Source organism: Torulaspora delbrueckii, chromosome 7, assembly GCF_000243375.1.
Source record: "Torulaspora delbrueckii CBS 1146 chromosome 7, complete genome".
Taxonomy (NCBI): domain Eukaryota; kingdom Fungi; phylum Ascomycota; class Saccharomycetes; order Saccharomycetales; family Saccharomycetaceae; genus Torulaspora; species Torulaspora delbrueckii.
The window spans coordinates 134,288-159,788 of record NC_016507.1 but is presented as its reverse complement, the minus strand read 5'-3'; the positions used below and the strand labels follow the sequence as shown (position 1 = coordinate 159,788).

The window sequence follows — 25,501 nt, the reverse complement described above, 5'->3', positions numbered from 1 at the left end:
AAGATATTGATTTAAATAGCTAAATAAAGTCTGTTAGAGTCGGATTATCCAGCAGTGGGTCGTTTCGAGAGTTTCTGGATTCGTATTCCGATTTATACAATTTTCGGACGAGCGATTCGAATTTTTTTCCTTGTAGAAATAATAATTCATCGTGAGTGATGAAAGAGATGTTGTTCATTTTGGAAGAATCGTCAAATTCGTTCTCTTCCCAGTTCATGGAGTAGTTACTGTCGTAGCAGTTTGATTCCCACGTTCCGCCTTCGATCTCGAAAATTGGTATGTTTTCGATCCAGTTATTCACCTTTTCCTTGTGCGGCATGTTGCTTGCTGTCCTGGGGTTGAAAAAAGCTGGAAAACTCTGACCATGGTACGTTGTTGACTGATTGTTTTTCTCCTTGGGAAGAGCTTGTACTGGGGAACCATTGACTTTGCTTTGCAGAAAATATGGGGAGTATCGTGACGGTAGATAAGGTACGCTAACGTTGTAATTCGGGTATAAAGAGCTCATCATGGGTCCACTGGAATAAGTCATCAACGTGTATTGTTGGAGCATGCTTTCGTTAGGTTGGCAGTAATTTTTTACCCGCTCCGATGATGATTGTGGAGTGCCTTTTAGCTTTGAGTAAAAGTCTGCGGTGTTGGAAGCCGATTGTGTCGCTGACATGTTGACTGGCGCTGCCGTGGTAGGTTTATCCATATGAAATGAGTCTCTTATTGGCGAGCTCTCGAGTCTGCGATTCCTTCTGCTCTTCAAAATATCTCTCTCCCTGGGCTCGGCACCATTTAGGAAACTGTTGGGACAACTCTCCGCATTCATCTTCAAGGGCATCGAAGGAGTAAGTTTTGAGCTTGCAGCTACACGTCGATGGGGCATGATTGAGAAAAAAATTGACCCTCGAATACAATATCAACGTCCTAACTGTTAGTTTTGTATCTTGAATTAATTTTGATTTTTTACTTTAATTGTGACACTTTTTGTATATCACAAAAGTAGTCGCGCGTAGTAACAAAAAAATCCAAGACACTAGATAAAGCTTGGCTAACCGATTATTTCATCTTTCGTTTCTTCAATTTATTAGATGCCGTAGTGAGCCTCTTACCAAAATTGAGCTTCTTCTCTTGAATATACTCTGAGGGAAAGAATTCATTTAAAGTCATTTGTCTCGCTTGCTTCTTACGGTTGTTGATGTCTCTAATCAAGGGCACCAAAATTTCGTCAGATTTCTCCTGTGTCCAACCTACTCGTGCTCTCATAAATTGACGTAACATATCCAGGTCGGGGGCACCCCAAATAAAAGTAGATTTATCGTGATCTACTTCAGGGCTTAGGTAAGAATCGCGGACGAGTTCACTGGGGAAATCAGAACTCAGAACAACTTCATTTTTCACCAATCTTTTTCTTAGATCCCTTTCGTACTTATTTTCTGCTTGTTGTTTTTTCGTGTCGAACTGGCCTTCATTGTACCAATCTCTGAATTTTATCAAATTTCCGAACTCTGCCAAAACTTCCATACTGGATACCGGTCCCATACCTTTAATCCCATTTGTATAGTCGCTCCCCAAAAGTTGAGCCAGTTCGATCATAGTATCGCGATCTAATCCGAGGTTTTGCTTGATGCTCTGGTAGTCATAGAATTCCACATAGTTCTTCTCATGGAACATATTCTTGTAAACTCTGCTGCCTCCAAACAAGAAGACATCACTATCGTCAGTGATAATGCCGTCCACTAGTTTGAGACCTAGCAGTTCAGCGCACTGAGCTTCAGCCTCCATAGGTGCTGTGATAAACGGTATCCCGAACCGAGATAGCAGATCTTGGACTTCAACGATCATATCGGTGGTTACTTCATCGGAATCCCTCTTGTCTTTCATCTGCTGTTCGAAAAGTTCATCTTCCACAAACGCATTGTCCACAATCCTATTATTGAGGGCATTCTTAAATGTAGCGAAATCCAGTTGTTCTTTCCTCATGTTTTCCGCTATATCTTCTTCTTCTCCTTCTGAAAAATCGTAATCATACGCCAATGCCTCTCTTTCTTTTCTGTGACCGCCCCCATTCTCTTCCAAAGATCCAGTGTCCATCTCGTTCATTTGATCTTCCTTTTCCGAAGCAACCTCAATAACTTCCTCGATGTCGTCTTCATCTTTTCCGTCTTTTTGCAGCAATTCTTGGGCATCCAAGCCTGATAATAATTGGTAATTTTCGGTAGATTTGGGTGTATTTAATACTTCTTGGTCCTTAACAAAGTTTGAGCTCGAGAAGGGGTTTTGCTGTACGTCAGAGCTTGAAAACCAGGCTGGTGTCTCCTGCACAGGCTTTTCGTTCTGCTTCTCGTTGACGTCGTCTTCAACAACATCCTTCGACTTTGACAAGGAGCTGTCTTGGAAAAGAAAGGAATCCTTACCACCAAACGAGAATTCAGGTATTTTGCTTACAATGTGCTGTAAGTTTTGTTCGCTTTCTGTAAGCGGTACGGCTTTCGATTCGCCAGCAACCGGTTTCTTCTGCTGAACAGTCAATGGAACCATCTCATCTTGACTAATCGGAGCTGCTTGTTGAAAACTCACAACCGGTGACAAGTTTTTGGTCACATTATTATTTATCATGTCGTTCTCATTATCTTGAAAAGCTGTGTCCATAATCTCTTCCAAGTTTTTAGGCTCCACATTGTTTGATTTCTCTTTCAAAGTATCCTCTACTCTTTGTTTTCTCATGATGTTCTTTGACTTTTGCGTTGCTTCTACGAGTTCTATCTCTTCGAGTTGTTTCTTATAATCATCATCATCATCATAATCATCGTCTTCTAATTCATCTCTTCTTCCATCTTCGTTATCCTCCATATGCCGAATTATCTGAGCAAATGGCCTTTTCATTGGAGATACTTGATCATGTCGTCTATCCAGAAATGAGCGGCTTCCCACAGAATTAACCTGCTGTCCCAGTTTTGGTAATTTTGCTGCGTTGATAGAATAGTCCTCTCGTTTTTGAATCGTTTGCGGTTTTACATCAACATCCTCCCATTCGAGATTTTCATCGTCTTCATCGTCGTTGTCTTCTATCAAATCATTATTTCTACTTTCGAGAGCCTTCAAATGCTCAGCTTGTCTCCCTTTTCTATTCTGAATGTAATTCATAGCGTCAATATCTTTGTCATCCAAAAGAATCGCTTTTTGAGACTCTGAACCATCCATATCACCGAGTCCTAAAGTCCATCCGTTCTCAGTCTTTGTTAACTTATATTCTTTGTTCATTCGACCTGACACACGTTTAATCACCTCGTCGTCCAATTTCGATGCACCGCCATCATGTACACCTGTTGCTCCCATTAGCTTCTGTGTAAAGAAATTTCTCCTTTTCACCATGTCAATCTGGAACCTGGAAAAGTCCATACTATCAGGGAACAATTGCTCTAATTGGTCCCTCGTGTACCCCATTCTTAGTCTTGATTTGAGTCTTAAAGTGGATAGAATAAGGTATTGGGTTGATTTCGGCAGCTCTTCAAACTCTGCTGAGGCTGGGTTGATAGAGTCCAGATCAATATTCTCAAGCTCATCATCCACCTTATTTACCATTTGTTCGAAAGTCTTTGCAGAAACCACCCTTTGATCATCCCTGTCATATTTGAAGCCCGGTATTACTGGCAAATGCCACTCATCCTGAGGTTTAAAGAGTTCAGAACTATCTTCCTTATTCTCGTCATCATTAGAGACATTATTGGCCGCACCTGAACCCTCCTTTTTTTGAAGTTGAATCGCTAGCAATTTTCTGGCCGTAATACTAGCATTATCTCTTTTTCCTTGTCTTCTCTCCTTTCTCTGTTGAATAGTGCTTCTCTTTAACGCCGGTACTCCCCCATCAAACACAAATACCGGTTTGATTCCAAAGTATAGTAGTTTACAAATACGCCTGAAAAAACCCACTATATGAGAGTTCTTTAATGCATTACCTTCTTGATCTCTAACTGCCTTTAAAAACTGATAAATCCAAATCGAAGCATCGACTGCCATTCGCCGGTCCTGCAGCGATTCTAATCGTACCGGCTTCGCAGTTGGACCAACTATATCCCAAAAAGAATGAACACCCATCTTTCCAAGTAGTAATCAGGGTGAAAGTCGCTTCATCAACAGTTATAGAGGTACCTAAGTTTTAGCTCATCTTATATCTGCCCTTTATGAATTTCATCATTACGTATAAAAAAAAATAAACATGTTCTAACTGAGGTTCGAACTCAGGACCTTTGCCGTGTGAAGGCAACGTGATAGCCACTACACTATTAGAACTGGATTTTTGATTGAATTTTTATTTTTACGCCGGAGCTCATTGTATATAGCGCACATGCAGGCTTTCACTGAAATGTAAGATACATCAGTCATATCGACTTACTATGATATCGTCTAGCTACGGTTCACCAGAAAACCTATTAGGAGGCATTCAGCTCTATAGCCATCGAGGATCATAAGATAATATTGTCAGTTGCGATATGAACAATGATATTATAAATAATTTCATGAAAGGACTATACCGTTGATTTATAGGCAGAAATCATCCCCATTTTTTTCAGATCTTACGACTAGAATGGGTAGGTTAGGAATTTGAAGTAGAAATTCTTTGGCGTACAGAAAGAGGTTTTCCATTTGCACGAATTCGTGAAAATAACTTGTGAGAAATTGTAGGCATGGTAAAAGGGTCTTGTCACAATTGGAAAGTACTACAATGGTTCAGCATCAGTATTGGTCTCATTGTGAATTTATTTGGACTTTAACTCGTCCAGGTCATGTGATGCGCGTCACAAAATAAAATGAGTAAATATTGAAAGAATATACATGAAAATAATAAAAATTCTTCATCACCAATTGCACTCCCTAAAGGCAGAAACCATCTATGTAGCAGCCAGTGATTTATGTTTCATCCTATCAATATCTGAAACTAGGCTCAAGGTATGAAATTAACAGACTTACGATTCTGATTTTGAGTATCTAAAATTCTTGCGATTTCTTCACTAAATTTTATTAATTCAATTAATTCTCTAGTACTTCTCACGCTACTGTACAGGACATTTACGAATGCCAACTTTCTGGCTTAAGTCTCGTAGACAACTGATAATCTATTTTCAACAGCCAAAAAAAAAAAATTACAATTTTACAGTGATATTTATTTGATTAATTGTTGTCTCATGAACGATAAAAACTATCTTATAATCCCAAGCTACAAATTAAGCTATTGAAATAAGTATATTTGTTCCAGTTGTGACAATAAAAATTTCGCCGAACTGATTTTCCGCTCCTTGGAAATCGCGTCAACGGTTTAAATACACTGGCAGAGTCAGCGCTGTCTTTATTATTCCAGATTCCTCTTCCTGTTTTTGTCGTGCAGTTGTCATCGGCTGTCACCACGCTTCGTTCCCAACAATCCGAATTTGTTCGGACAATGGCACAGTAATTGCAGCCAGCCGGTTCTTATAAAAGGAGAGGCTATTTGCTCTTCAAATGGTTGAAATGAATAGACATTGGATTTTGGATCCTTGCTTGATTCCTACTTTTTGATATTTAAATTTCGATTTTTTTATTTTTTTTTATTTTTCACTCGAATAATTGAATAATATTATTCGAGATTCGCTTTGAATAAATCTAAAATGAATGAATGTTCAGACTCACCAATGGAGTTTGTTGATAGGGTCATCTTTGATGACTCTGTTCAGAATGAGCCTACGAGAAGAGGTGCAGACTCACTGAAGGAGAAGAATGGTGGATATGATTATGACCAGGAAATTACTGCAACAGCCACTACAACTGACGACGATGGATTGCCATCACCATCTCATCCGATGGAACAGAAAATCCTGAGAAAGATGGATCTTTTTCTAATTCCACTAATGGCAATACTTTATTTTTTGTCAAATTTGGATAAATCGAATATTGGTAATGCAGCGGTCGCTGGTCTCACTGAGGATCTTAACCTAGTTGGCAAACAATATAATACCTGCGTTACCGTTTTTTTTGCCACTTATGTTTTGTTTGATCCAATAGGTACCAATCTTTTGAAAATTATGGGCCCTCCTACTTTGATGAGCGGTTGTTTGTTTGTCTTTGGTGTTATTTCCCTATGCACTGCTTGGGTAAAAAATTATGGTCATCTTATTGCTGTAAGGTTACTGCTAGGAGCTTTCGAGGGTATGATTTACCCTTCTATTAACATGTATCTGTCGGTTTGTTACAGAAGAGAGCAGTATGCCAAGAGGTTTGCTTATGTTTTCTCAGCCGCATGTCTCTCGTCATCATTTGGTGGTTTGATCGGCTACGCCTGTTCGAAGATCAGTGGCTCTTTGAGAGCTTGGCAGTACATTTACATTGTTGAAGGTGCCATTTCCATTGGATTCGTACCATTTTATTTTTTTGGTTTGAGTAAGAACTTAGAGGATTCATGGTACTTTACAGCCGAAGAGAAAGAATATATCATTCAGAGATACAAGACTATGAATACCTCAGATCCTAATGAAAAATTTGAATGGTTCCAAGCTTGGTTAGCTATCAAAGATATCAAAACATGGGCTAGTGCTATTGCCCTTTTCGGTATCGATTTAACCACTTTTGGGCTGACTGTTTTCTTGCCTATCATCATTGAGAGTATGGGTTTCACTAGTGTCAAAGTTAATCTGATGACCGTCCCAGTTTATTTTTTAACTGCCATTGTTTTCTTTGTATGTGCCAAATGGTCAGACCATTTGAGACTTAGAAGTCCTTTCATCATCGGTGCCTGTTTAACGACTTGTATTGGCCTATCGATTGTTCTTGGTTCGCAGGTGCATGGTGTGAGATATTTTGGTGTTTACATCCTTTGTATGGGAATCTATGTGAATGCAGCCGTGAATTGTTTGTGGTTGAGTGGTAATATCGGGAACTACTTTAAGAGAGCAACTGCCGTGGGTATAAACTTATTCCTTGGTTCAGGTTCCGGTTTAGTCTCTGGTCAAATTTTCTTAGCTTCCGACAAACCAAGATATATTAGAGGATTATCAATTTGCTTGGCTTTCCAAGTTCTATCAATAGTCTTCACGGTCATTCAATTCTTACTTTACAGGAGAGAAAACAAGAAGAAAGAGGCAATAATTGATCGTTGTCATGAATTAAACGAACCAATACCTTTTGACCCAAGATTAGGTGATGAGAACCCACAATTTAGATACATGTATTAGTATGATAGAGTATTTTTGATAGATTTGTTTGAATGAGTATTTGACATGAATACAACGTAGTACAATGGGGCATTAGTATTATTAGTACAGTGCACTCTATACATTAATAGTATAAATCAGATCTTCTATCTTCACACTTGTAAATGTTGATACTTGAGTCATGAGAATTTGTAGCAGCAAGCATCATTCGATGGGGGTGAAAGACCATCGCAGATAAGAAGCTGCTAGATGGTACTGTTGAACGTATACCAGTGGCAGCCAGCGTCCCCGCAACGCCCCCAGTATTATGATAGTTTTTGAAGCTGTTCAACAGATCACCAGAAGTAGTCCAAATCTTGATTTGCTTTGTACCTGTGGCTACGATGGGGGCGTGCTCATGAACTTGAGTAGTTGTCATCGTTGTCATTCTTTTTTGAGCACCTTGTTGCTGCATGTTCTCGTCTCTGAAGGATTCGACTGGATCTTGATACCTGATGTCCCATAACTCCACGAGCCCATTTGTAGCACCACTCACAAGCTCTCTATAGCCACCTCTCTGCATATGCACGTTGTTGATACAAGTCCGCTGTCTACCACTCCCTGACCTCCAGAGACGAAGCATGGAATCTCTGGGGTCCATACGACGGTCGTAAACCCTTATAGAACCTTCTGCGAAACCCGCGACAAAGACGTTCCCAGCCAATTGATCAGAAGTGATCGATGTTACGAGGGATGATGTTTTGGCAGGAATGTCAACTTCAATTGTCTCTGTATGAGCATCCCATATCCTAATTATTTTCACGTCACCAGTGGCAAGTAAGGAACCTCTTATTTGCTGCCATTCCGTTAGCAGACCACTAGATTTGGGTGTCAGCAGCATATCCGTCAACCCCCTCCAAGACGTTATCATCTCAAGATCTTCCGAAGCATTAATGTTTTTGTACACCTTGACAATGCCCTCAGATGAGGCCGCCAGTAATAGTGCAGCATCATCCTCGTTCAGAAACTTCAGATCTGTGACCTTAGTGCCGAAAGGATTTCCATTCGAGAATTTTGCCAAGGTTTCCTTTTCTTCCCAGTCAAAGACCGTAATAATATCTCTCTCGTCAGCAGATACTAGGTAATTCTCGAACTGCGAAAATGATATAACTTTTGGATGTGTTTTATTGTCAAGTGTAGCCCATCGATTAGACCAGTCACCATACAAAGACAAACTCTTTTGTGCCTGAGTTTCCTGGATCACCATTTCGTTGCGATTCCTACGCCACAGCCTGGAGCTATATTCAACGCTACCAAACTCATCTGCCTCCTGCTTTCTCATCTGCGGCTCTTGAAAGTATTCACGAGAGTAATCTAGAAAGGTGCTCTCCAGAGGCAATTTAAGAGTAGACTTGTTTCTGCCAGCACAAACTGTTTTCGCAAGTGGGGCAGCGCCATGTGGCTGGCTCAAGAGTGAGATGCCTGAGCTCTTTGTCTTACGGCTATTCCTCAAATGAGCTGTTTCACGCTCCTCCGTTGCCAAATCTTTGAATCCAAGAGCACGAAAGATTCTCCCTAAGTTACCTTTCGAATGAGAAATATTTTGCTCTTGTTTTTGTGTTTCCTTCTGCCTTGAATGTTCAATGGAAAATGGACCTGTGGGTTTTAAAACTTGCACCTGAGCTGCGCTGAAGCCCGTCTTCCCATTGTGCGCATTGTTACCACTTTTTGTTAGGTATTGCTCCATCTTCGAAAAAGCTTCACTTAGTTCCTTATGTACACTCAATTCACTTAAGATGTATTCGACAACATGTCCCGCAAGCAGCCTATTTTCACTAAAAGGATCTTCTGCCAAAATAAGTAACGCCTCCCAGACCGTGGTAAAAACGGACCCATGGCTGATAGAATGCTTATCTGTGTAACTCTGCGCTTCCGCATCTGTTCCTTCCATTTGAATCATCTCCTCAGTAAGCTCATTGAAGGCTACAACAACAAAGAAATTAATGTAGCGATACACTACTTGCGAGAAAAATATTATAACTTCCTTCCTCACAAGCGGCGAACCATCGTTAATGAGAGCCAACACTGACACAAGGTTGGAAATTTCTTGCCTCTTCAATTTCCTTGACTCGATGTTCTGTATCTGCATCTGCATTACCTGACAATGTTGAAGTTGTTGCTCGACTTTGAGTTGCTGATGTTCAATCTGCTGGGTCTGCTGTTGATGAGCAGAGCTCTGAAGCTGCTGAAATTGTGTATGCAGTTGTTGATAATGCTGCTCCAAATCTTGCTGCAGTTTGAGAATATTATCTCCATCGTCAATGTCAGATATAAAATGCTTCAGAGCCAACAAAACCGCTGTTCTAACCTCTGGGACTGGATCTTTCAAAGATCTTACCAAAGTGTCTATAATTCCAGCGGTCATGCAGATGTAACGATTTAATGGGTTCTGCTGGCACAATTGTCCTATGAGAATTATGCACCACTGCCTGAGAAGTGGAATGTCTGAATTATCGATGTAGAAACATAGCTTGTTGACCAGCTCCAAACTAAAGCAGTTCTTTTGCCCTAGAGGGAAGTCCCGCACAAATGATGACAACACGAAGACAGACATTGCCTTTTGTTCGTCCGTAGTATCACTAGAAGGATAATGCAATGCTGGACTTGAAGCCCTAAAGCCATTCGCCATTTGCTGCTGATAGTGTTGGCCTCTAGGTGCATGAATGCTTGGCGAAGCAGTCATGGTTAGTGGAGAACCGGCACTCAAAGAACCACCAGTTGTTGGTGACATGTTTAAGCCCCAATCAGGTACCAAAACGGACACGAAGTACATGTAGCCCTTTTCCTTCATTAGTTCTGCCTGCGTATTTTTATAGTCGATGGACATAATTCTTGCCCAGATAAAGACTAATATTGGTTTCAATTCTGGAGCAGGACTTTGTAATAGTTTGAGAACATAGGGGAAAATACCAATGGATAATGAAAGATATACTGCCCACGGGCCCAGATCGAGAAACCTCGACAGTAGAACTAGGGCACGTATACGATGAACTTGGGAAAGTAGCACCTGTAGAACTATTGGCAATTGCTCCGGTGGATGTCTTGTGTTGGAGGCGTACTTAAGCCATAGCTCAAAGGCGGTGAGATTCTGCTCGAAGAATCCCGTAAACTGTTGTTGTTGAGGTTGCTGTTGCTGCTGCTGCGCAGCTTGCGCCACGTTACCTGAAGATTTTTTGGACGCCGCTAAAGCTGCGGGATGATTAGCCAAAGACATGGTGCTTAAGTTCGCTACTGCAAATCTGGACTTTTCTTGAATACTCCCAGATTTCATCTCTTGTGGTTGCTGCTGCTGCTGCGATTGCTGGGTTTGTAAAGACTCCTGCTGTTGCAAGATCATCTTAGTCTCCAAATCAGCGGAAGGAGGGGCATTTTTCAAATCGTTCACTAGCTTATTGAGCACTTCATCTAGCGCCAAGTCCCAAGACTTCCACATTGGATGATCTGCAATACTGTCAGGCAATTCAGGATCTGATACTGGATGACAATTGTACCAGGGCATAAGCCTCTTGGCCAGTAAAAAGTTACGAAACAGAGCAGCAACCATCAAATCATGTCTAAAGAGTTTCTTGAAAAGAGGTCTAGGCAACGAAGTCCATGCAATGGTATCTGTAATTGCAGTAAAGATCCAATTAAGTTCGCCAAGAGGCGTTCTCCTGTCTGAAAGAACACCGGGTATATTAACGCTAGGTACATTCGCTTTGAAAGAATTCTGTGATTCGTTCGTGTTGTCACCAGATGGGCTCTTGAAGAAAATGCTGTATTTAGAGTCTTTCAGAGGCGATTGCATTAAGAAAACTCTCACACTGATTTCGATGGGACACGTTAGACAGCATGTGAACAAATCAGCCGGCAGCTCAGGACTCGTAAGTAACAATTCGTTTGCTCTACAAGATGCCAACTGGAAGCACTCTGCATATGCCGATGCTCGAGAGGGCGCTGCTGCATTTGGTATTCCCTCTTCCTCATCTCGTATTCTCTTCTGAACAAACTTTTGGAAATTTGTGACAATGTTGCCTGCGCTGTTACAATCGTAGACATATATGCACGGTGCACCTAACCAAGTTTGTAAATCATACAGCGACACTGGAATGTACTGCGTATATCCTCTATTGAAAACCCAGATTTCCCCAGATGGCGTCGGCTGTGGTACTCCGTGTCCATTGTAATGAAACAAAATTCTATCATCCTTGGACGTACGCCTTAGTGAGTTACAAAATCTCTTGACATCTTCCACGCATGGGTCCAAACTCTGCTTGTATCTTGTCCTCAGTGACAAAGTCTCATACTGTGACTGTAAATTCTTTCCTATTTGCTCAATGGCTTTCTTAGAATCCTGGAAGTTCAGAGGATCTACCCATGCTTCTGTCCTGGCACATGGATGCGTCTTTATCACGTCTGGTGGATCTACACCCAAGTTCAAACACAATAACAATGCTGCACTCACAGTTTTTTGTCGCTCTTTCATAATTTTCCAATCATAGATCGGCTGGTAATAGTTATTGACATCCTGGGTCTTTTCTTCCTCAGGAGTAGGATTTCCATTGGTTCTATGCCTCTTATCATCAAAGTAAAATATAAAGTCGTTTGCCAGTGATTGCAAATACTGCTCACTACTATACTGTTCGTCGAAACCATGCCTAGTCTCCAAATTTAATGGCCTCAAAGGCTGAGGACCATAAACCACTGGCATATTAGCAGATATGTCTCTTTTTTGCTAACTCAAGTACCCAGCTACCCTCGATTACAATCCTTGAAGAGAAATATTAATCCCTACTCTAAAACAAATATCTAGCCTGCAACCTGAAAATGTACGTTAGAAAAGCACGATCCCATCAATCGACAACCACCAGAATGGATATGTAAAGCCTCTAAGTGGTAGAGTCTTATTTATCAGTCTTAGCACTGAATAAAGCTAAATTCGTTTTCTATGATGCTAAACATTTCAGCTTAATGAAGCTCGATGAGCTTCTAATAGGCTTATAAAGGCTTCAATTTAACTATTTGGTTGATTTGGTAGTGTTTCATTGGTACTAATGAGTACTTCATTGCATAATCCGTCCATTTTACTGAAACGAGTGCTCAGCTTGGCTGATTTTTCACCTTTGGTGCTAGCCATCGACAGTATTGCACAGTCTTCCTGTAAACTGATAGAGGAAGTATATTATAACGCTAAAGAAAGTGGGGATTTCACTATTATCTACATATCTTTTGAGACCGCCAATGAACCGAGCTATGCCGACATTTTTATTAGAGCAGAAGCCTTGTCTTTAGAGAAATTGAGTCAGACAATACAGTCGTATCTTCCGCCTTCAAATCGACCTACCAAGAGCAAATTCTTGGTTGTTATCGACTCTATTAATCACATCTCAACCAACCATATATCACAGTTTGTGGGATCCATTGCTTCGCTCCATTCAACTCTCCTAGCGGTCTACCATGCAGATTTGCCCGAATACCAGGAGAAGACTTTAGCCCATTATCCATCCTCAATAGAACTTCTGAATTTCATGGCTACGACGATTCTTAAGGTACAGCAAGTGACATCGAAGAACGCAACAGAGGAAGAGATCGAGAACGATCTCTCACGGTTTCTCATTCCTCGTGGGTTGAACAACGATATCTTCAAATTGACTTTAACGACACGCAGAAAGTCTGGTAGATCACAGTCTTACAGCTTTCACATTAACACAAAGACACATTCCTATGAGACCATAATCGCCTCTAGTCCGGCGGATGGCGAAGGTAATGAGAATCCAGAGATGTTACAGGGTTTAAGCACTTTCAACCTATCTACGTCCGCTAAGCAAAAGATGGCCAAGGAACAAGTTGAGCTACCCTTTCTGGAAGCCCAATCCTTCAATACCGGTGGTGCCATTGTCTACCAGTTCGAGAAGGATGACGATTATGACGAAGAAGATCCTTTCGAAGATCCTTTCTAGCAAAATAGGTTCAACCATATGTAATCTACAAAGATTTTCGATTATATCATCCTGTCAAACGTTTGACCTTGGAGAGTAACTTTTGTTTTAGCATCTTGATCTTGTATTTGATCCCCGAAGTGGCTTGCACTCGGTCTGCCAGTTGCATGGATACCACTCTCTTCATTATCAAGTTAAAGAGGGTGCCAAAAATGAGCCCTATGACGGTCGAAGTTAGGATAATGACGTTGTAAGGCATACTGAAATCGGGAGTGGATAAAAGTAACAGTAAAGTAGCTGTTCTCATTTGATATTCCGATGGCTCTATAATGGTGATAACGGCGGATTCAATCTCAAAGCCGTGGTTAGCGTCTGGTGGATATTCAGCGTATTGAAGTAACGATTTATCAAACTGATATGAAATTGCAAATGAGGTGTTAGCAGGTACGGTGATGACATACTCCAAATGTGTTGGACGAGCACGATCAACCGCCGGTAGGTAGTAAGTTGAATTCATAACTCGTTCTAACGAAATACCACCATCACCATCACAATTCTCGCCTGGCTCCAGCTTCAATGTGGATAGATAAACCCTCATGAACCATGGCAAGGATTCGAAATAAACAGCTTTCACAGGGTTGGAGTGGGGATTTTTGAAGACTGTACGCAAACCACCGCGATCCTGACCATAACCCGTTAGTGATCTACTCACGTAGAGTGGCGCACTTTCATATCTTATCACGCTTGAGGTATTCTCTGATTCCAGATAAACATCATGATTTAGACTGCTTTTGAGTTCGAAACAGTTATCGTCGGTTGAGAAGTAAGTGTCATCGATTTTGATGTATGCGGTCCAGTCATCCGTAGCATCGACACAGACATGAGAAGGATGATTTGAAATCTCGTTAGATCCAAGGATCTGCTTACCGTAAATTTTGGACAAACTGTACGATACCTTAGTTTCCTCAGGGAGTGGAAAGCACTGAAATGCATCGAATGGTTTGGAAAGGTCACAACGAAGTTTATCACCAGCGACTGGTTTGGGGATTGGTCTCTCATTTCTGGCCAAGACATTTGGAACGTTCATAACCACATCAACTAGGGCCTCCATCTGGTATTTACAAGTTTCACCAGAGGCGCTGCACTCTGTGGTAATGTCAATTGACAAGCTATGCCAGGAGGAATCGAACACCTTGTGGCCATCGAGAAGAGTAGAAATCCCAGATCTACCCTTCGTTGGAAATAGTTTAACAAAAGGTGTCAAATTTTCCGTGCAGACAGGTTCATTGGCCAACGCTGCTCGTACCAAAAACAATTTCTTGGTATCATCGAATAATGGCAATTGCCCGTCGGGTTGGAAAGATTTGACTGGGTACGTTGTCTTGGAAGTGTCGATGAAGTTGATCGATGCACAAAACAATCCACTTAAAGAGTTGGCAAGTATTTTCCACTGCTTATAAGCCTGATCGTCAGATTCAGCTTCAATGATAGCCCAGAGCTCAACACCAGATCCACCAGACTTGAAACCATCATGTGGAAGGCGACCCCAGGACTCAGAATCCCAAAACCCTCTAGTAAATCTTAAGTGCAATTGTCTCGTAGCCGTGCGGTCCATCATAGGTTTGAAAGCCATTGGAAATACTGTGTAGTGACCATATCCATCATAGTCCAAGGCAGACTTTCCCGGCATAAACTCTTCAGAATCCATTCGAAAAGAGAATGAAGTAAGCAGGTAATTGTTTGGAAGTGGTTTGATCATGAGCTTCTCCTCGTAGGGGTATGATATTTCTTCTTTCACGTCAATCGAGGGAGATATCTCCACATTAGTGTTCTCATCCACATTCTTAACCGATGACTGGTCATCAACCACAGTAGACCCACTATAAGCGTCATATGGCACATCTAACACGCAGCTGTCAACGACAGTACTCGAGGGAGCATCATCATCATTTGGAAGAACAATATCCTGATCGATCTCTAAGGCCGAGCTCTCTGCCACTTCAGTGTCACATATAGCCAAAGATAAGAGCCATGACAGGAACAATGCAATTCCAATGCCCTTCATCGACTGAACAATGAGTGCTGAACCTCTGTTAAGATTTTCGGAGGCTAAAGCTGTAGTTTCTATTAGTTCGATTTAGATTCTAAACTTCTCTGCGTGAAATCTATCAATAAAATCACCTTACTTTGAAGCGTTTAACAACATAAAAAGTGATCTTCAAAAAACCGTACTAGACCTCTCCAAACTCCATCTTATACCATGATGGGCTTGGAAATGGATTACAAACGCCAGTTAGGTGGCCAGTACTCGATCTCCCATGATTTGAAGGTTAGTATTAGAGAAGAGGCATCCAAAAATGAGCAAGAAGATCAGTTGATGCAACGAATGAGTAAGAAAAGCTCTTATGCTAAAGAAGATGAGTACCATAAACGTCGTTTGGATCGTGAAATAACAGGGAATGGACCACAGGATGGAAAAAGGCCTCTGGAAGTGAACGATTCGGATTCTCAAGTAGTGGTAAAGAGATCTAGATGGGATGTCCAGAGCTACCAGATACCAGAAAAAACTAGACAAATGAACCGGGACCTGGAGGGAACGTTGATGGAATTCCCGGGCTCGAATAATGTCAGGTTCCTTAAACCATCAGACCAAAAGCATTTTGCTCTAGCTTTGCAGGATAAACCAATTGAGGATCTAACTAAAGAAGAACAGAAGGAGAGAACACTTGTTTCACTACTTTTGCGAATCAAGAATGGAAATACTGCTTCAAGAAAGAGAGCCATGAAAGGCTTGCAAGAGAAGTGTAATGATTTCGGGCCGCAATTGATATTTGACCGGCTCTTACCAATACTTATTGACCAGACTTTGGAAGATCAAGAACGGCATCTAATGATTAAGGTGATTGGGCGGGTTCTCTATATGTTGGGAAGCAGCGTTGGCCCATATACACATCAGATACTCATGGTCATATCACCACTATTGATCGATGAGGACCCAATTGCTCGTGAAACAGGGAGAGAAATTATCACTACGTTGGCCCATGCTGCTGGATTGGTTGGTATGCTGGCCACAATGCGTCCTGATATCGACAGCGAGGATGAATATGTGCGAAATACCACATCTAGAGCGATGGCTGTTGTCGCGAAAGCTCTTGGAGTTCCAAATTTAATACCTTTTCTAAATGCTGTTTCTCATTCCAAAAAGTCTTGGAGAGCACGTCACACAGGGTTGAAGATAATCCTTCAGATTGGTCTCCTGTTGAAGCGAGATATTCTACCGCATTTACAGGGCCTCATGGAATGTGTCAAAGATGGGCTGACCGACGAGCATACTCCTATTCGTACGATAGCTGCCAACACTATTGCCACGTTGGCCCAAATGTCTTATCCATATGGTATCGAGTCTTTTAACATCGTGCTGGAACCTCTATGGAGAGGCATGAGAACACATAGAGGCAAAGTTCTGGCTAGTTTCTTGAGAGCATTAGGGAATTTAATTCCACTCATGGACGCAGAATATGCCGGTTATTATACAGAGGAAATTATGAGAGTGGTCAATCGGGAATTCGACTCACCAGATGACGAAATGAAGAAAGCAGTGTTAATGGTACTGCAAAAATGCTGTAAGACAGAAGGTGTTACTCCCAAATATCTACGGCAAGAGGTTGCTCCTAACTTCTTTAAATATTTTTGGGTGAGACGTACAGCACTAGATCGCCAGTTGAATAAACTGGTCACCTATACTACCACAATACTTTCGGAAAAGGTCGGTGCTCCTTTCATTATAGAAAATCTCTTAACGCCACTTCGAGATGAAGCTGAACCTTTCAGAACCATGGCGGTACATGCAGTTAGCAAAGTGGTTGCCTTGCTGGGAATCGCTGACCTCGATGAGAGACTGGAAATCCGACTAATAGATGCCTTACTTATTGCATTCCAGGAACAGACGAATCATGACAGCGGTATTTTTAGAGGGTTCGGGATTGTGGCCACTGCTTTGGATAAAAGAATGAAACCTTTTCTCTCTCCAATCATTAGTATTATCCTCAACCATCTCAAACATAAATCACCGTTAGTTCGTGAACATGCAGCAGATCTATGCGCCATTCTTATACCTGTGATAAAGAATTGTGGAGAATTGGAGATGCTCAACAAGCTATCAATTATCCTATACGAATCATTGGGCGAAGTTTATCCAGAGGTCTTGGGATCTATTTTGAGCGCAATGTCAAGTGCTGTGATGTGCTCAAATTTATCAAAGCTTCAACCACCAATTAATCAAATCGTTCCTACTTTGACTCCAATACTGCGAAATAGGCATAGAAAGGTGGAAATTAACATTATAGAGCTGATAGGTCGCATTGCAAGCTTAGCACCCGAATACGTGGCGCCTAAGGAATGGATGAGAATATGCTTTGAGTTGCTAGAGCTCTTGAAAAGTCCCAACAAGGCCACTCGAAGGGTGGCCAATGAGACGTTTGGCTCTATTGCTCGAGCAATCGGGCCGCAAGACGTTCTAGTTGCTTTGCTGAATAATTTGAAGGTACAAGAGCGTCAGCTTCGAGTTTGTTCAGCTATTGCCATCGGTATCGTTGCGAAATCATGCGGGCCATACACTGCTTTGCCCGCTATGATGAATGAGTATAAGACTCCAGAGACAAATGTTCAAAACGGTATATTAAAAGCCCTAGCTTTTATGTTCGAATACATTGGAGATATGTCCCAAGATTATATTTACCTCGTTGCTCCGTTAGTGGAGGATGCTCTGACAGATCGAGACTTGGTTCATCGACAAACTGCTGCAAATGTGATAAAACATCTGGCGTTGAACTGCTCAGGATCTGGTTGCGAAGACGCTTTCATTCATTTTCTCAATTTACTAATTCCAAATATTTTCGAGACCTCGCCGCATGTAATTTCACGTATCCTCGAGGGTCTAGAGGCACTCAGCTTTGCAACAGGTCCGAGTGTAGCTTCGAATTATGTTTGGGCAGGATTATTTCATCCAGCGAAGCATGTTCGCGTAGCATTTTGGAGACTTTACAATAGTATCTACGTTCAGCATGCAGACTCGCTAGTGCCCAACTATCCTGCCATAGGTCATGAGGCGAGCAGCATACCTGAGCTAGATATTGTATTGTAAATAGGAACAATAATATTTTTCGCTTGTTTAATAATATTATTTATACAAGATCCGTGGCGGATGAAGATGATAAAGAAGAAGTACTGGTTTCATCACTGTCATCCTCTTGATATTCGTCAGAAGGTTCAGCCTCATCGCTATCATCTTCTTCGCTAGTGCTTTCTTCTTGAAGAACGATTTTCTTCTTTCGAGATGCATTGGATGTTGTAGGAATATCCGAGAAGAACTCATCCAAAGTTTGCAAACGGTACTTTTTGCCCTGCCTTGACGTGACTCCAGTACTAGAAATGTTAGATGATGGAGTAGCAGGTTCCAAAGATGAGGCAAATGATCTTGAACCTGCTCTGTTTGGAGCCTCTGAAGAAAAGCTTTTTTTGTATCGAGAGTAGTCCTTCAACGTTGCTGGAATCTCTACGTATTCTGATGTCTCCTCTTCTTTGCTGTTCCATGGGATCATTTTATGATGAGCTAAGACACTACTGTCAAGTCGGAAAGTGCTAAAATCGCATTGGCCTTCATCAATCTCTTCTTCATTCAAATCGTTCAAAGCTAATGCCACCCTTGGGGTTGGTTTTGGTGCCTGGAAAAGCAGGCTGGCAATCTCATGTTTACCAGACTCAAATAGCGATGAAATTGTACGAGCTCTATCCCTTATATCGAATTCTTCGTCAAATTCGGCCAGGTAAAGCACGTATTTGTAAATTTGAGCAATCCTGGAGTTATCAAAATCATACTGTTCATCTGAGCCCTCCACTTTAGAGTTGTCGATATCGTAGGATAGTAATTTTGCAGAAAGTAACAGAATTTGGCGTCTGGTTTCTGGTCCTTCGTATGCAAAGCCGGGAACCAATTTTCTCAAAACGTCGGGACATATCTTGTACTCAAAGCCTGCGATTTCGCCAAACAACCAAACAATACCTGCTTTTGCTTTGTCATCTAAAGACTTCCTTGTTTCAAGCACTTCTGCTAGTTTCATGATGCTTGACAAGTGTCGCTGAGGTGATCTCTGTACTAAGGCTCTTATAACGTCAACGTAGGAACCCAAGACGGAAGATGGAAGTTTGTCAACTTCCATGTGAGAGACCAAATCTTTTATTATATGTGCCTCCCATCCAGGAGACAGTTTGGCGCACTCTGCTAGCGAGTTTGTGGCCGCAATCACTAGCGCTGGCATACCAGAAGCTGATATGATATATTTCAGCTCTTTCACAATCATCTTGACATTAGATTCATTAATCAAAAAAGAGAGAATCTTCATCTTTAGAGAACCAACTGTTGGACAATCAGATGGTAAAACGAAGAATTTTTTGATATAGGGTGAGAATAATGTAGAGTCCACAGAGGAGAGTAATAAGACAGTCTGGAGCACCGATATCTGAATACCTCTATTGGCAGAAAATGAGACGACTCTCATTAAGGCTTGTGGAAAGCGGGACTTCTTAAATTGCACTGGAGTTGCCAACTGCAGAAAGGCATTAGAAGAAGCCACTATAACAGCTGCATTAGATGAGTAAACCAGTTTTTCGAGTGATCTAAAGAAGAGGTCCAAGTCGGGATGGTTCATTACATCGTAAACAGGAAACTTGATCTCATTGTATCTATCCGGCAGTGTTATAGATTCCTGGCTAGACGTGTCAACAACAGTGGGACGAGGTATGAATTTTTTGGTGTAATTTATCATTAGAGGTATTAGTGCCACCTGAGACCAAGAATCCAATTCATGCAAAACATTGCAAAAGTAGCGAAAATGGCCACTTAGCAGTTCCAATTTCTCGGGAAAGCATTCTTTCAGCACTAAAACAGCTGACGAGATGACTTGCGGGTCTGCATCTGATAATAAGTCTTTCAACAATACAATTAGCTCATCTTCAATATCTTCATTCTGCGCAATGAAAAGCTTGAGGACAGCATAAGACACTTCATTTCTAACAGTTGCAGAAGGATCTGAGACAGCCTTTTTCAGTGTGTGTAACACAATCGGATACAGAGATGGGACCTTTATATCTGAAAGTGCTTTTATCGAGAGCGACCTAGTGTCAGGATTTCCATCAGAGAGAGTCTTCTGCAGAGAATTGATGGATAACAAAGCTAGATTCGTATCTCTTTCAGCAAATCTTTGCAAGTATATACATACCAGCATCTTGACCTTGGCATCATTGAAGATGATGTTCTTTACCACATCTGCAAAATACGACTCGGCATCAATCGAGTTATCACCAGAAGCTATCACGGCTATCAGTCTTCTCAGTCCATCCTTGACCTCCCTTGGGTTTCTTGAGCTCAGCAAATCTCTTAGTTGTTCTGGTGCAATGCCCTGCGAGTAGTGTGTATATGATGACTCACTCAGCTTGGAGGAGGCCACGGCTGCTGCCTCTAAGGTTATCACGCGTGCTGATTCCAGTGCCGAAGTGATACGACTAATAGAGTCAACCATTCTGACCTATTTTGTCCTGGGCTCGTTGTTAATTTATTTGAATCTTAAAGAGCCATCGCAGCCGAAATAATATCAAAAGGAGCCCTTACAGATACAACAACCAGACAAATAATACAACCAAGACCCTGAATATTAATGGGCTTTAAAAGAAGAACCGGAATGAAGGAATTGACAGCATCACAACAAAAGGTGATGGATGTGCTCCAGAAGGAGATCATTGAGAGGTACTTTAATCCAGCTGTTGATGGTGATGAGTTTGAGATCCTTTCGACCATTAGATACGACCCATGCTTCACAAATGTCTTCCTAGATCTTCCGAATGGTGAGCACAGTAGCCACCTTTGTGAGATTGACTCACGACTTCGATTGCTTGATTACGACCAATGCGAAGACCTATTCTCACAAGAACATCCAACCACTTGCGAAAACCAAGGTTTAGATAGCTTATTTGATACCATAAGAGAAAGTTCGTCGTCTTTTGGTGATTATGATGATTCTTTAATGTCATTTTTAAACAGAAGTGAAGCTACAGAGAGATCTTCACCCCCGGAAAGTAGTTGCGACCATGCTGACTTATACCCTGTATTCTACAATCGATTCCTGCTGCTTGGAGAGCATTATAAGAGGCTAAATTTCAGCTTGGAATTTTTTAAATGGGGAACACATATACCTATGAAGCTGCTTCTAGAAAAGTTGATTGAAGCTCTACCAGAGCACCATGAAGTCTCTAGCATCGAAGAGAAAATGCCTCTGCTTCTCAATGAAAGTGCTTCTTACAAGATGAGGGTACTGATATCGAAAAGCGGGAGAATGAGAGTAGAGGCGCATCCATTGGTGAGGCCTCCTAGTTATTTTCAGTTTCCATCGACTTCATCCTATTTCATTAATACGATCCTTGGCGGATTTCTGCCGAATGCGCCAGCAGTTTGGAATGTGTTTGTAGATACCAAGCCAATGACCGTATCTCCATTCACTACATTCAAGACGACTTATCGAGATCATTATGGCGCAGCGAGGGAGAGACTTAACGAGATGGCTTCCAGTTATGGACAAAGTGCTCGAAATGAGATTCTTGTGTTTAATGATGCATACCAATTGATGGAGGGATCCATAACAAGTGTAGCAATTATCAAGTACAAGGAGGATGATCCGAACAAGTTCAGGTTCATTACATCTCCTCTAGCTAGCGGTTGCCTGTGTGGAACCATGAGATATTATTTGTTGAAGCAGGGACTGATCGACGAATATCCCATAGACGTTAGAGATTTAAAGGAGGGAGATTCAGTTATTTTTATTTAATGGTGTCATGGGATGCGTCAAAGGCACTATTAGAAAGGCTTTAAAATAAGATTCATTAGCTTTACAAATTCTTAGAAATCAAATTATCCAATCATACTCCTCTTCCTACCGCGAAGCCTTACCTCATTGAATCTATTCAGAACTTCCTTCAATTTGGTCTCACCTTTTGAACCTTGACTCTGATAAACTTGAGAGAACCCCTCAAGTAGCCATGCATTGTAGTCATCAGCATAGGAGGAATGTGTACTCATGATTGCTCTTTCTAACACGTACAGATCAACGCCTTTGTCCTCTACTAAATTGGAGGTCGAGCTTAAACCAAAATCAATCAAATACGCTTTCCAACCATCTTTTACTTTACCAAGTACTATGTTGGAACTGGTCAGATCTCCGTGACAGTAGTCATTCCAATGTAATAATCCGATTTGCTGCCCAACAGCATGTAGAGTCTCTTTAACAACATTATCATGAGGATTGTAGCCTTTCGATGCATACATCCATAGGAAATTCTTCAGATTGCTGAAACCATTGCCATTTGGCAACTCTTGTCCTAAAAACTCGAGCCATATACAGCCATTGTATGGATCACAGGCTATCAGTTTTGGAACGTTCAGGCCCTCGATTAGATATAATTTGGATAACAGACGTGACTCACCTAAAGTCCTACGTTTAGTCAATGCTTGATCAATAGAAGGATGCCTATACCGTTTGGGTGGTCTGTACTTGACTATGTATTTTTTGTCGGTACCGGCATTGGGGTGGTATGGATGGACAGTGGTGCTGAATACCACGGCCTCTGCACCCTGTGCAACCGATTCAATTGGGATATTAGGACCTAAACAGCTTGAAATCTTTTTCACGATATCCTGAGACATCTTGAAGGTCTTCCCACTGTTTACCTTTGAAAGTTTTATAATCGGCCGACGATATCATGTCTTCGAACTTCTGCTTCATAAAAGCACTTAATTTTATAAAAGTGACAAAAGATGTAAAAAGCTTCTGAAAGAGGTCAAATGAGTATTGATTCTTACAGCTATAGCTATAGGTTAACGTAGAATTTTGAGATTAGTCATATTTCATCATCTTGTGTACAAATCGAAAGAGAAAAAAATCTATATTATAGTGTTTATCATGAGTTGCAAGGGCATTAGGTTTGTTTACCACCATACTTCTGTCTCCATTGTTCAATCTGCTTTTCATCAATACGCTGGAACAAGTATTCTGCCTTGCTGATGTTGTGACCACCCAAAATGGCCAAGTGGAACTCGTTGTCAATCTTTAGAGCTGGAGCATTCAACATCTTGTAAATCTTCTCAGCAGTCTCAGGAATGAAAGGGCCAACGACTGATGCGACGGCGTAGACAATGTTTAGACCAACACCAACGACGGCGTCTGCCTTGTCAGGGTGCTCAGAGAACAAGGTGTTGTCCAGCTTGTTTTCTTGTAGGAATAGGTTACCACGAGCACTTAATGACATGGCGATTTCCAAACCACGCCTTTCGTGGCCCAGTTCCATTTCGTCAATGTAGCTGCTCAAGATCTCGTCAATGTCTTTCTTCAAAGTTGGGAAGTTGGCAAGGTTCTTGATGTTATAGTTTGGAACCACACCATTATATTTTGCGTTGACAAACTTCACCAGTCTATTAACTAGGTTACCGAGGTTGGCCAGTAACTCACTGTTGTTTCTAGCGACGAAATCGTCCCAAGAGAAGTGGGAATCACTGCTCTCAGGTCTCACAGCTGCTAAATAGTATCTCCACACGCTTGGAGAGACACCTGAATCCTGTGCGTTGTTACCAAAAACACCAACGCCTCTACTTTTAGAGAATTTCCCGCCTTCGTATTGCAAGTATTCAGTGGTATTTAAGTGATGCAGCATAGTCCATTTGTCACCAGTACCTAGTTGCGAACCAGGGAAAATGACCGTATGGAAAGGAACGTTGTCCTTACCCATGAACTGATATAGTTTGACATGATCTGGGTTTCTCCACCACTGCTCCCATTTCTTGGTATAGTTCGCTGTGATGGAAGGGTATCCGATAGTAGCATCGAACCAAACGTAAAGAACTTTGTCACTGTACTTCTCCAATGGGACAGGCGTACCCCAGATAAGATCTCTTGTGATACAACGTGGCTTAAGACCATCCTTCAACCAAGCGTTGGTGATAGTCTTTGAATTCTTTGACCAGTTACCTTCCACGGATGATTTCTTGACCCAGTCAGCGACACTTCCTTCAAGCTTATCCAACGACAAGAAAACATGGTCGGAGAACCTGATTTCTGGAGTAGCATTATCCAGCTTACAACGCGGATTAATTAGTTCGAATGGATCCAGCAAGCCACCACATTTGTCACATTGGTCGCCTCTAGCGTCCTCGTAGTGACATTTTGGACAAACACCCTCGACAAATCTGTCAGCCAAGAAGGACTTGTGAACAGGACAGAACAATTGTTTCATGGTTTGCTCTTCTAGGTAACCATTGTTGTTCAATTTTGTAAAGATTTCTTGAGCAATCTCAGTTTGTTGGTTTGTTGTAGTTCTACCGAAATAATCAAAACCAATTTGGAACCACTTGTAGACGTCGCTATGAATCTTGTGGTACTTGTCACATAGTTCACGGGGACTGACGCCTTCTTCTAGAGCTTTAGTCTCAGTGGCAGTACCATATTCGTCAGTACCACAGATAAACAAGGTGTTGTAGTTTCTTGCCTTACAGTAACGAGCAAAAATATCAGCGGACAAGACACTACCAACAATATTACCCAAATGTGGAACGTTGTTTACATATGGTAAAGCAGATGTGATCAAAACATTCCTTTCATTCTCCTTTGGCAGGATTTCTTTGTCTTGTTCTTTGACCTTGTAGTCATTGGTCACATTGACTGCGCCAGTTCTCTTGAAATCTTCTGAGCTGCGTGGTGAAAGTTTCTTACAAGCTTGTAGAGCATCAGTGATTTTCTTTGGCAATTCAGAGAACTTCTTTTGCACCAATTCTGGTCTCAAAGCGTAAGTATTTGCAAAAGTGATCAATCTGGTAGCCGATAAGGGTTCTTCCAATGATAACAAGTAGTTGTCCAGTGATTTAGAAACACATGCTTCGACATGCTGTTCTGGAATGTCATTCTTTTGGAACAAGCTCTCTAGTGATGACAAAGCATAGTGGTATTCATCGCTTCTTTGACCTTCAAAATCGTTCAAGATATATCTCAGTATAGCATCAGTGTCAATTAGACGTAAATTATCGCCATTGATCAACTGTGGGCCCTCCAACTCTTCATTAACTGCAATCTTGAAATCTTTAGAAGCATATTCAAGAGCCAGAGTTATTTTTAAATTGTTGGAAAGGGAAAGAGCTTGTTGTCTTCCTTTTACCTTATCAAAGGCTATTTGCACTGACATATCGATGGAGGATCTGGTGCTGTTTTTCTAACTGATCAACTCGATGTCTAAATTAATAGTTTTGACTTTCGATGCGTATAAGACGAAAAATTTTCA

General features: G+C 41.5%; 11 protein-coding genes and 1 non-coding gene across 12 annotated transcripts; 4 read left to right on the top strand and 8 right to left on the bottom strand.

Annotated features, from left to right (window-relative positions):
- Positions 1-19: 19 nt before the first annotated feature.
- Positions 20-874, bottom strand: PFS1 (Pfs1p; the record flags this gene model as incomplete). Its single annotated transcript, XM_003682606.1, has 1 exon — positions 20-874. One exon carries the CDS (start codon positions 872-874, stop codon positions 20-22), a length of 855 nt encoding a protein of 284 aa, XP_003682654.1.
- Positions 875-1,047: 173 nt separating this feature from the next.
- Positions 1,048-4,086, bottom strand: RAD2 (ssDNA endodeoxyribonuclease RAD2; the record flags this gene model as incomplete). The annotated part of the gene is made up of 1 exon (XM_003682605.1): positions 1,048-4,086. One exon carries the CDS (start codon positions 4,084-4,086, stop codon positions 1,048-1,050), a length of 3,039 nt encoding a protein of 1,012 aa, XP_003682653.1.
- Positions 4,087-4,208: 122 nt separating this feature from the next.
- On the bottom strand, positions 4,209-4,281 carry TDEL0Gtrna6V. The gene has a single exon. It is a non-coding gene; the product is annotated as a tRNA-Val (tRNA).
- Positions 4,282-5,633: 1,352 nt separating this feature from the next.
- On the top strand, positions 5,634-7,193 carry TNA1 (Tna1p; the record flags this gene model as incomplete). Its single annotated transcript, XM_003682604.1, has 1 exon — positions 5,634-7,193. The coding sequence occupies one exon, from the start codon at positions 5,634-5,636 to the stop codon at positions 7,191-7,193; it is 1,560 nt and encodes a 519-aa protein (XP_003682652.1).
- Positions 7,194-7,296: 103 nt separating this feature from the next.
- On the bottom strand, positions 7,297-11,901 carry KOG1 (ubiquitin-binding TORC1 subunit KOG1; the record flags this gene model as incomplete). The annotated part of the gene is made up of 1 exon (XM_003682603.1): positions 7,297-11,901. The coding sequence occupies one exon, from the start codon at positions 11,899-11,901 to the stop codon at positions 7,297-7,299; it is 4,605 nt and encodes a 1,534-aa protein (XP_003682651.1).
- Positions 11,902-12,244: 343 nt separating this feature from the next.
- On the top strand, positions 12,245-13,150 carry IKI1 (Elongator subunit IKI1; the record flags this gene model as incomplete). Its single annotated transcript, XM_003682602.1, has 1 exon — positions 12,245-13,150. The coding sequence occupies one exon, from the start codon at positions 12,245-12,247 to the stop codon at positions 13,148-13,150; it is 906 nt and encodes a 301-aa protein (XP_003682650.1).
- A 46-nt stretch (positions 13,151-13,196) lies between these two features.
- GPI16 (GPI-anchor transamidase subunit GPI16) lies at positions 13,197-15,194 on the bottom strand (the record flags this gene model as incomplete). The annotated part of the gene is made up of 1 exon (XM_003682601.1): positions 13,197-15,194. One exon carries the CDS (start codon positions 15,192-15,194, stop codon positions 13,197-13,199), a length of 1,998 nt encoding a protein of 665 aa, XP_003682649.1.
- A 195-nt stretch (positions 15,195-15,389) lies between these two features.
- HSH155 (U2 snRNP complex subunit HSH155) lies at positions 15,390-18,272 on the top strand (the record flags this gene model as incomplete). The annotated part of the gene is made up of 1 exon (XM_003682600.1): positions 15,390-18,272. One exon carries the CDS (start codon positions 15,390-15,392, stop codon positions 18,270-18,272), a length of 2,883 nt encoding a protein of 960 aa, XP_003682648.1.
- Positions 18,273-18,312: 40 nt separating this feature from the next.
- Positions 18,313-20,706, bottom strand: APL6 (AP-3 complex subunit beta; the record flags this gene model as incomplete). Its single annotated transcript, XM_003682599.1, has 1 exon — positions 18,313-20,706. The coding sequence occupies one exon, from the start codon at positions 20,704-20,706 to the stop codon at positions 18,313-18,315; it is 2,394 nt and encodes a 797-aa protein (XP_003682647.1).
- A 135-nt stretch (positions 20,707-20,841) lies between these two features.
- On the top strand, positions 20,842-22,005 carry ABZ2 (aminodeoxychorismate lyase ABZ2; the record flags this gene model as incomplete). Its single annotated transcript, XM_003682598.1, has 1 exon — positions 20,842-22,005. The coding sequence occupies one exon, from the start codon at positions 20,842-20,844 to the stop codon at positions 22,003-22,005; it is 1,164 nt and encodes a 387-aa protein (XP_003682646.1).
- Positions 22,006-22,088: 83 nt separating this feature from the next.
- Positions 22,089-22,880, bottom strand: BUD32 (serine/threonine protein kinase BUD32; the record flags this gene model as incomplete). The annotated part of the gene is made up of 1 exon (XM_003682597.1): positions 22,089-22,880. One exon carries the CDS (start codon positions 22,878-22,880, stop codon positions 22,089-22,091), a length of 792 nt encoding a protein of 263 aa, XP_003682645.1.
- Positions 22,881-23,152: 272 nt separating this feature from the next.
- On the bottom strand, positions 23,153-25,405 carry MES1 (methionine--tRNA ligase MES1; the record flags this gene model as incomplete). The annotated part of the gene is made up of 1 exon (XM_003682596.1): positions 23,153-25,405. The coding sequence occupies one exon, from the start codon at positions 25,403-25,405 to the stop codon at positions 23,153-23,155; it is 2,253 nt and encodes a 750-aa protein (XP_003682644.1).
- Between the last annotated feature and the right edge of the window lie 96 nt (positions 25,406-25,501).